Source organism: Myxocyprinus asiaticus, chromosome 2 (assembly GCF_019703515.2).
Source record: "Myxocyprinus asiaticus isolate MX2 ecotype Aquarium Trade chromosome 2, UBuf_Myxa_2, whole genome shotgun sequence".
Lineage (NCBI taxonomy): Eukaryota > Metazoa > Chordata > Actinopteri > Cypriniformes > Catostomidae > Myxocyprinus > Myxocyprinus asiaticus.
Window position 1 is genome coordinate 20578772 of NC_059345.1, and position 10982 is coordinate 20589753.

Sequence of the window (10982 nt, forward strand, 5' to 3'; positions counted from 1 at the left end):
CTGGAGTTAGAGACGGCCAAAGAGAGAGAGACATTCAGACAACGATTTATGTTGCATGTTTTAGCAAAGCCAAAGAGTGGTTGATCTTGAGGAACGAGAGGGTACAGATGAGTCAGCAAAGTATGTGTGTGTGTGTGTGTGTGTGTGTATTAGTTTAATGTTCATTGTTGGGTTTTTACCCACTGTCCTTTGCTCTAATAGAGTGTGTCTGCTTCATTCCTTTATTCACAAGGGCATCACAAAACTAAAGCGATTGTTTACACAAGGACACATATTTACATTTTCATTGCACACACACTGAAATTTGTATTTTATCAATTTGATTTTTACATTCTAAGAAGAAAATGAGAGTGGTGCTTGCCTGTGTAAAACTTCTGCATGGCTGCTAGGTGGATGCTTACTGGACAATAGGGCACACACTCTCGAGTCTCTATGATATTCTGGTCACTAGATATGGCTCAGGTCCCTTAGATGATTCTCATTTGCCTGACCTCGCTCGTTCTTTCTTTCAGTGTTTGCAGTGTGATAGACTACAGCCATGTACCTTTCCTATGGGCATTCGGGATGTCTGTGTCTGTGGGTGGGGTAGGTGTGTGTGTGTTTGTAAGCACTGGCGCTTTTCACAGCTGTTGTTTCATGTCAATGTTGCTCGACCTGATTGTATGACACATACACACTCAAGTACACACTCCAGGATAAACATATCATTATGTCACTCTTAAAGTTTGATGTGAAGCTGGCCAGCGATTGACAACCTCAGAGGATTAAAATGGAACTTCACTGACATACACTCAGCAGAAGAAAGATCAGTACTGTATGTCATGTATTCTATTTCTCTCTCTGTCTGTCTCTTACACAAAGGCACTCAGACACACATAGCTGTCCATACTTTCTTTCATACACAGGAGGCATTACATACTACATGCCAGCATGCGATTTAGGGCCTCATCAGCTTTTCTTCCTGTCTTGTGCACACACACACACACACACACACACACACACAGAGAGAGTCTGCAGACATCGTCTCACTCCCTAACCATACTCACACTCACACTTAGCTAATGTGTGCTGACCCAGACAGACAGATAAAACATAAAACATGTCACGGAGCAGACAGAGATAGAGAGAGGGGCAGACAGAGAGAGAGAGAGGGGGAGATGGGACGGAGTGGTCCCAGAGGCGTTGTTAAATTGATCACTGTACAGATGGACGCATATGTGATGAAATGAGAGAGATGGTTAGATCTGTGGTCCAACTCATTACAGCTCTTAGTGCAGGAAATCGGGTTCTACCTGCAGCAATGCAGCTGTCATGTCAGAGCAAGTGTCAACATTTAGTATACATGTCCAACCATTTCTCTAAGCACTTGATTTTGTTTTTTTTGGTACACGCTAGTTTCAGAATCAGATTCAAAATAAATGTATAGGCATTTCAAAGTGCATTTAGTAAATTTGTGTTTATATAACACTGGCCGATATTTATTTGGAGACGGGTGAATACAGCATCGTACAAAAGCAATCATTTTCAATTACTGATACCATTGTAGGAATTTGCTATTTGCAGTAGGCCTGCATGATTATGACAAAAATCATAATTGCTGACTATTTCCTTTGCTATTGTAATTGTGATTATTCATTTCGATTAATAGAATTTACATTAACCCTTAAATACATGGGAATTTCACCAAAAACTCTTACAATGCAACAAATCAGGACAAATCTAGAACAGGATTAATTACTTTCACACTGAAATTTCAAGAGACACAACTGGCCGTCAAAAATATATTGATTTATAAATATATATCATATAACACATAATCTAAACATATGAAACAAATTAGCTACACATAAGTATTTTCTCAGGCACTTATTGAGTCTAAATACTGTAGATGCACAACTTACATAATTTCAATAGTACACCCAAATGAAAATAGTCATATCATACTGTTCATGTGTTGTAATTGCTATAGTTTCGATGTTTTGTCTTCATCAAATAGCAATGTCAAATATAAATCAAGTCAATCACTGACACATCAGTGCCATCTTAAGTAAGAAATAACATGTATAATATGTATGTGTACGTGCATATGGAATACTGATAATTCACCATTAATTCACGTTTTTTAGAATCCTAGCCCACACTTCCTCCTCCAATACCAAGTTTAGATCTTTCTCCCATAATCTCTTGAGAGAAGCCGAAGCTCCATCCCCCAGACTCAGAGTTAGCAGGGAGTAATACACTGATGCCTCATGATCTTTTCCAAAAGTAGTAATCACTACTCCCAGAGTATCTGCTTCTTTAGGGGGTGTATGCTACTCCCAAAAATAGTACAACGCAGGTGGTGCAGCTGTAAATACCTAAAGAACTGAGATATGGGAATCCCAAAATGTTGAACCATATTTTCAAAGGATCTCAACACTCCACTCTCATATAGGTCACCGAGCATATTAACCTCCCTCTCAATCCACTCTATCCATCAGAAAGGGGACTTATTAATACATAATTATGGGTTTCAGCCATATGCTCGAGGCTACATTTAAATAAATGTCCAAATTAAACACTCTGGACACTTTTGTCCATACCAAGTGCAAATGCGAGATAATGGGGTGTAACTTAACTTCTCCGGTTAGTTTGATAGAAAGGCTTTGCAATGGCGAAATAGGGGCAAGAACTTCCTGTTCAATACAAAACCAGGAAGGGGCTCTCTCAGGTGGAAGTGACCAATGAGCCAAATGTCTGAGACCGAATGCATAATAATAAAACAAAATCTTGGGTAGGCTTAGCCCACCTTTGTCAGTCGGCCTATGCAACTTACTGAAATGTAATGTGGGATGTTTACCATTCCAAATGAAGGACTTCGCTATGCTATCAAAATGCTTGAAATAAGAGAGGGGGACATCTATAGGGAGTGATTGTAGCAGGTAGTTGAATTTTGGAATTCAATTCATTTTAATAACATTAACCTTCCCAATCATAGATAAATGTAATGAAACCCACCTGCCCACATCGCTCAAAAACCTTTTTATTAAAAGGTCAAAATTATCTCTAACTAAATCACACAAATTTGCTGGGAATAAAATACCAAATACTTAATGCCCTGTTTGGGCCACTGGAAGGCGCCCAGCTGAGTATGCTGTCAGAGCCAAAGTTTCAGATTTAGACCAATTAACTCTGTATCCTGAGAACTTAGAAAAGGAATTAATAATCCTGTGGAGGCAAGGCATAGATCTAGTGGGGTCGGAGACGAATAATAAAATATCATCTGCGTAAAGCAGAAGCTTATGTGCCACACCTCCCGCTATCACCCCTGGAAAATCCTCCTCCTTTATTTTCTCTGCTGCTAATGGTTCCAGGGTAAGACAGAACAATAATGGGGAAAGAGGGCAACCCTGCTGGGTGCCCCTATCCAGAGTAAAATAATCTGAAATGAATTAATTTGTTTGTACCACCCCTACTGGTGTCTATAAAGTAACTTAATCCATCCAATAAAAGTATTCCCGAACCCGTACATTTCCAAAATCTTAAAAAGATAATCCCATTCTATCATATCAAACGCCTTTTCGGCATCAAGTGAGATGGCAGCGACTGGAGTCTGATCATTTGCCACTGACCACATGATATTGATGAAACGCCTAATGTTATCAGAAGAGCTACGGCCCTGAATAAACCCCACCTGATCTATATGTATAAGAGATTTCATAACTCAGTTAAACTAAACTAAATCAGTTAGTCAAAATGTTTTACAATATTTTAAGGTCTAGCTGGATCATGGAAATTGGATGGTAACTCTTACACTTGCTTGGATCTTTGTCCTTTTTAAGAATCAGACTGATCCAGGCTTGTGTCATGGTTGGCGGAAGCTTTCCATTCTTTAATGATTCCATATAAACTTCTAGCAAAAGTGGAGCCAGTTCTGTAGCATAAGATCTAAAACAATTCAGCGGCAAAGCCGTCTGGCCCCAGAGCCTTGCCTCTAGGCAAGGCCTTAATTACCTCACCAAGCTCCTCCAAGGTTATCTCAGAATCAAGAGAATTTTTTTGATCAGCCAACAGTTTAAAAAGTTCTAATGGTTCCACAAAGTTTCTAATATCCTCTTCAGTAGACGAAGATGTTGAACTATAAAGATCAAGATAGAATTCTTTAAAAGCATTATTAATATCAGTGGCCGAGGTAAATATTTCACCACAAGCAGATTTCACTGAGGGAATGGTAGAAAAAGAATCTCTCTTTTTTATATATCTAGCCAGAAGCTTCCCTGCTTTGTCCCCTGACTCAAAGTGTGACTGTCTTGCCCTGAATAGCCAAAACTCCACCTTCCGCGACAAAATAGTATTATATCTGTATTTCAATCGGGTCAATTCTCTGAGGCCATTAGATGACATTTGGCGCTTCAGCTCTGCCTCTGCACTTTTAAAATTCTCTTCTAATTCCACGAGTTCTTGTGCTTTGGATTTTTTGGTGAAAGCGGCATACTATATAATCCTACCCCTAAGAACCGCCTTAAGTGCCCCCCAAGCCACGCCCACAGAGGATACTGAGGACCAGTTGGTCTCCGTATAGACATTGATTTCCGCCTTCAGCATTTGTTGGAATTCAGGATTTTGCTAGAGGGATACATTAAATCGTCAACTATATGATTTCCTTTTCTTCATATGTGGCAACACCTCTAAACACACCAAGGCGTGATCTGAGACTAAAATGTTTCCAATTGAGCAATCAATGACAGATGAAATGAGGGACTTAGATATATATAAAAAATCTATTCTAGAGTAAATACCAAGATTTTTACACATCCTATGAAGTATCAATATTGCTCTAGGGGGCTTGCACACTTTTGCTTCACTATGATCAAGGACATCAGTCCATTAAAAGATTAAAGTCTCCTCACAATATTATATCATGAGGGGTGCCAGCGGCTTGCAAGATCTATAAAAAAGCCCTGATCATCAACGTTAGGTGCATAGATATTAGCCAAAATAAGACTTTGTCCCTGAATTTCAGCTAAAACAGTAATGACTCTTCCTAATTTATCTTTACTCTGTTTGAGACATTTGAATTGTAGCTGTTTACTTATCAGTGTAATGGCTCCCCTGCTCTTACTCGAGCCAGCACTATAAAAAAAAAATGCCCACCCCATATCTTTCCCAAATTTTCAGCTTCCTGCAGAGAAAGGTGCGTTTCTTGAAGAAACACTATATCATATTTCTTACGATTAAGAAGAGAAATGACCTTACTTTTTTTATGGAGTGCCCCAACCCATTCACATTCCACTTGGAGAGAGACAATCCACTCATATTAACATTTGACATTTTGACATATAAGAAAAAATTGATTGTGTGTCAAAGACAAGATTATAAAGACCACATTCCAACATTAGTGCAACAATCAAACCCCGAACATCCCCTAGAACAAAAAAGAAAAAAACAGAAAAAAGAAAAACGTGCGCATTAACGTGCGCAAATCAACTCCCTGGCTCGCGGCCCACTCGGGGGTGTTAGCTTGAGCACGTAAGTGTCTTTTAATGTCTCCAGAGCCCGAGGATTTAGAATTCTTTGACATATTGTCCTCCTAGAACAGTTATGGAACAGATTGTTTTGAATCGCACCGGTTTATATAAAAATGGACAAGGGAATACATTTACATACAAAATGTGGTATCTACCAAAAAAAAAAAAAAAATGCTATCTTAACGTAAAAAGAAAAAGTTGTTTTTTTCTCTATCCCTGCACATGTCCCTCCCCCATGGTTTTGCTTTGTGATGGGAAAGTGTGTGTGTCCCTAAATGTTTGTGCATTGATGCTCCTCTGGTGTCTTTCTTCCACTCTCTCTCTCTCCTGATTGTTCATTTGATTCTTTTAGTCCCGGTGTTCTGGATGGAACGTCTTGTCCTAGAGGGACTAAATATAGCGTTGCGCAGAGAAGAAAAGATGTGGAGAGAGCAACCTTTTTACAATTAGAGCCATGACTAGACAATTGTGGGAAACAAGCAAAAGGAACATTGGTTAATTTCCAGATAATCAAATGTCACAACATGTCATTTTTTTTGTGTACATTATTAAAAACTTAATATGGAAAAAGCAAATTACTTTTAAAATCATACTTCAGATTTTGGATTTGATTGATATAGTGCTTTGTAGTTATTATGTTTTGCTTCCATTTATAACAGTTAAGAGTTACAATTGGAAAATGGTCAATAAACAGCATGTACAGTAATTTTATAAAATAAATATTTCCAGTCAATACAGCATTCCAGCTGTGCTAAAATACACACTGTGTTAAACATGCTAAATCTTGTATATTGTCTCAACAAAAATCTTTGCATTTTGCACCAAGATTATGTAGCCTATGCTTCAGGCACCCATATAACAATACTTGTGGTTTAGTACAACTACAGATCAGAGTCTGAGTGTGCAAAACTGGGGTGTCAATCCTCATACCCAGTGGTATGAAAGTGAGTATGTTGGTGTAAATCGGCTTAAATTGTGAATGGAAAATATGTGCAAAAGTTGGCTTCTGGTTGGTCCTTACAATTAGTGCACTTTCGGATAGTCATTTTGGATAAAAAAGAATGTTAATTAAAATGTTTGCTTAACAAGTAAAAACCGCTGGAATGTCAAAAGAACCAGACCTTTGTTAACACATAGGATTTGTTAACACATATGAATAAAAATGCAAATCTGCTTATTTTAAACTTTTCTGAGACATCTAAATTCAGCGCTTTCCTTCTTTATTGCTTATTTTGTTTCTTCATGGCAATTAGTGTGGGACATGGCACAGAAAAGCATAGTATATGTTTAGAAGTGGGTGCCCACAAAAACCTGTAGATTTGACCCATCAAATTTTGAATGTTCTCTCTAAATTAGTTGTTGTCACTTTAGTTTAGGTTTATCTAAATTACTTTTATTATTTTCATAAACAGCCGATAATGGTTGAAAATTACAGGATGTTAGGCAAAGCAAGAGGTGGACTGGAGAGTTTGAGATAAGGTAATTTGTTCTTTTACGAATAATGACTATCAATTTAATATTCAGTGTCCACACTCTTTAGGGTGCGTCAGCGCATGGTGTTTGTTTTGTTTATGGCAGAGTCACATTTGCAGACCAACTGCAGACACACACTGGATTGATTGGATGACTCACACACATAGAGAATTTCACATATACATGCATTATACTTATATGTGATTTCACCTATGTGTGACCTCAAATATAGTATCCACCTCTCATAAACACAATTACATATATTATTCACAGTAATATGGGCTCATAATACCATATAATGGCTTATCATTCTCACCTAACGTCTTTTAACTCAAAAGCAGGACAAAATGTTACAATGCAATTACAAATATCTTTTCTGATAAGAACAGCCAGAGAAGAACATTTCTGTTGATTTTTTGCAATTGCGCACATCAGTGCAGCTGATCAGTGTATGGGGTAATAATACCTCTCAACCAGAATTTGAATTTACCTTATTCTTAGACTTCAAATGTAATGATGAAACAGCTCTAAATGCATTGCTTTTATTTTTACTAATGTATTACCTTGAAGGTTGAAATTCATTAAAGAATATGCTTTGGAGTTAAATGTATCTCTAATTTCTGTCTTTTTCAGAATGTTAATGACTGTTCCTGGTACAGTAAAATTCTGGGAAATGGAATGCTAGAGCTTTCCTGTGCACCTGAATGCGCATGCCAGAACAGTACAGAGAGAGGTGTGTGTGTTTGGGCAAAGCCCAAGCAACCTTGTAGGCACTTTTTGAAAAACTATTCTGAAAGGATTTTTTGCTGCAACCAATGGGAACATATGTGCCAATAGAGAATAGCAACAACTGCCTTTGGTGTCCAGACTTTCTACAGACAAGCACAACATGCAATCACAGAGGAAAATGAAGACTGAATGCCAACCTGGAGCCAATGACAATGACCCCTGATCTTCACCAGTAACTTGAACAGTTTGTGTCCAGTATTCACAAAAGGATTCAATCATTGAATGAAATAAAGATTTATCAGTTTGAACATATTATGTACAGTATACTCAAAAAAGTGCCTATAATTTTTAATTGTTGCTTTTTGAATATAGACTTTTGGTTTTTCAGGCACTGTCTGACGTGCTTGAAGAAAAAAGGTTGTCTTTCTGTTACTTTCTGTTATAAAAAAGATAAAATCAGCAGGAAAAGAGGCTCTTTCAGAGTGCTTTAGACCTTAAGATGCAATGTTTCATTTTATGTGATTGAATAAAGGCTTTGAGGGATAGACGTACAGTCCATTAAATGGGTTGTTATTATATCTCAGTGTTCTAGATTCTTTTTTTGTCCTCTCGAATCCTTTAGCATGTCGTATTCTGAATGTTTTGTCAGCTGAACAATTGACACCAAACAGTACAACCCACTGAACAGACTACATCTATCCCTCATAACCTTGTTTTCATTTATGAAAAATTAAATACGGCATCTATCTTGTCTAAGGTCTATGGTAAGGTATCAACGGTATTGATGGTGCTGTTTTGGGTGATAATTATGACGATGAAGAAAAAGTAATTATGAAACTCACATGGTGTTTAGCTAACCTTGCCTGCTAGCTTTATTGATTCAATGTATCACCCATCTTTTGACTAGATCATCATCTTCCCTTTTTTCCTTTTTTCTCCTATTATTGTCCTCCCTTCTACCTATGCTTGATACGTTCCAGCTGTGCATTAGTACTAAAGTGCCTGTCTCTCTTATCTCTCTCTGTTTCTCTGCATCTCTCCCTTTCCCTTCTGCTCCCTTCCCAGTGTCGCCCTGAAAGGAACCAGTAACAGACATTTGGCTCAGTGACATAAAGCGTCTATTTTTACTCTAAGGGTGGGGCAGTTCTGATGGTGTCCTGCAGTAACTTACCTCGACTGGCACGCAAGGATGCTAGCTGACCCAATCCACACTGGACTATACCAATGATAGTCTCAAATGGGGGTGTGTAAAGGATATTATTTGAAAATCCTCCCTATTCGCTGTATCACAGTGACACCCATTGCTGGCCAATAGTAGTAAAATAAAAACATGAGTGTTATAAACATGATTCTGAGTGTAGGCCTCTGCTTTCATCATTTGTTTTATTTCTTCCCTTTTTGGGAGTATTTTATTTAGTTTTTCTGATGATGAATATGTCCATTAAAGTTTTCATTTTATTTTTTTTAAAGAGCCCATGAAATCGAAACTGTAGTTGTGTGGCTTTTAGTCCATGTATGTTAGCTTTGAGGTCATATACACTCACTTAACACTTTATTAGGAACACCTACTTATTCATGCAATTATCTAATCAGCCAATTGTGTGGCAACAGTCCAATTCATAAAATCAAGCAGATACAGTCAGGAGCTTCAGTTAATGTTCACATCAGCCATCAGGATGAAAAAATAGGACCATAGTGTTCCAAATAAAGTGATAAGTGAGTGTATTTGGCCCTTTTATCAGCCTCTGAAAGACCTCTGGGATTAAGAGCTTTTGTGATGAATCAATGAATCCTCAATATTTATGCTTTTCAATGTATGAGGTTATGTGTTTGTGCTTGTATATACCAATAGTGTGTTTGTTCCTTCCTCTTCATTGAACTGGTTCAGTATGTTCTGGTCTGTCATATGATTGCTTGGATACAGAATGTAACAAATGGTGTTTATTGGATCCAGATTGAGCCGTTCTAATAGAAAATCAGTGTTGCTGCATTTGAAAGCAGAGGTGGAAATAACCAGTCTTATTTTGTGAGGATCCCAACACAGTAGCTAAACTTATACAGAACAGGCCATTATGCAAATGAATGCTAAACAAAATGGTTTGCTACGTGTAGCAGGAGGAAAATTTACACAATGTTCATTCAAATTCATTCAAATAATGTCCAAGCTTAACTGTGCTGTAATTTGCAGTGTACATTTCAACATTCAGACACTAAGGTAACCATAAAAACTTCAAGCCAAAGAACAAGACAGTCAGACAAATTCATTTAGAACACAAAATATTGAAAGGCAAAATAATCATATTGAAAAAATTAACAGTCTCATTAGTCCACAATACTGCTTCAAGTCTTTGAGAGTTTAATGGCAAACAGTGCCATCCGTCATTAATGCAGATTATTAACACTAAGAGTCACCATGTGAATAGTGCAAATGGTAAAATTATGTATAAGATTATTGGATTATAGTGAGAGAGTTCTATAGGCTTTGCTGCTGTTTTGTCATACATTACTATAGGTGAACAGAAGTTTACTAAAGATATTCTGTGTATGGTTCCTGTTGACAGGGATTGTGAGAAATGACAATGCTGGGTTTTTTTAATGTTGAAATTTTCATGCTGCTTAAAAAAGGGCAGCCGAGCCAATATTTATATTACTCATGTCTTTTTTGTTGCTCTGTTAAAAAAAATAAAAAAAAATTATATATATAAACTGGATATTGCTGAAATTTTGCTTTATTTTGCTCAAGCTCATGAACAGTAAAGCACTTAATAAAATAAAATAAACTTGCTAAAAAAAAAATACTGTATCCCTCATAGCAGTTATGTACAGTATCACAAGCACTCACATACACATATAGTGGCCCCACAAAACTATTTGGACACTTTTGTAAAATTGTAAGAATTTCATTGCATTAGATATTTTCATAACTACCTTTCTAAGCCATTTTTTCAATTACTTTTATTCAACTGGTTCCGAAGTGATTTTTAGTTGCTTTATAAAATCAGCTATCCTCACACATGCTATTTCTTTAAAATAAATAGCACTTGGTTTGATGTTTTTTATTAAATGCAGTGACATTTTGTGGCTTAAGTGTCCAAATACTTTGTGGGGCCACTGTATATATTCCTTAATATACTGAGCTTCTTTCTACCCTCTCATCCGTATACCCCCCTCACTCTCCCTCTTTGGGACAGATAGTGTGGTAACAGTATCTGAGACTATTGCTTTATGAATAGAAACCTATCTACCTTCACTCGGGCCTGATACCTACAGTAC

The 10982-nt window shown here is 37.3% G+C and overlaps 1 protein-coding gene across 1 annotated transcript in view; it reads left to right on the forward strand.

Moving 5' to 3' along the window:
- Nucleotides 1-10420, forward strand: part of LOC127415402 (insulin receptor substrate 1-B-like) — an 80918-nt gene extending 70498 nt beyond the window's left edge. Inside the window, exon 3 of the mRNA XM_051654110.1 lies at nucleotides 7614-10420. Within this exon, the coding sequence (XP_051510070.1) occupies nucleotides 7614-7621 (8 nt within the window). The 3' untranslated portion in view covers nucleotides 7622-10420. The remainder of the gene's footprint in view (nucleotides 1-7613) is intronic.
- Nucleotides 10421-10982: the final 562 nt, after the last annotated feature.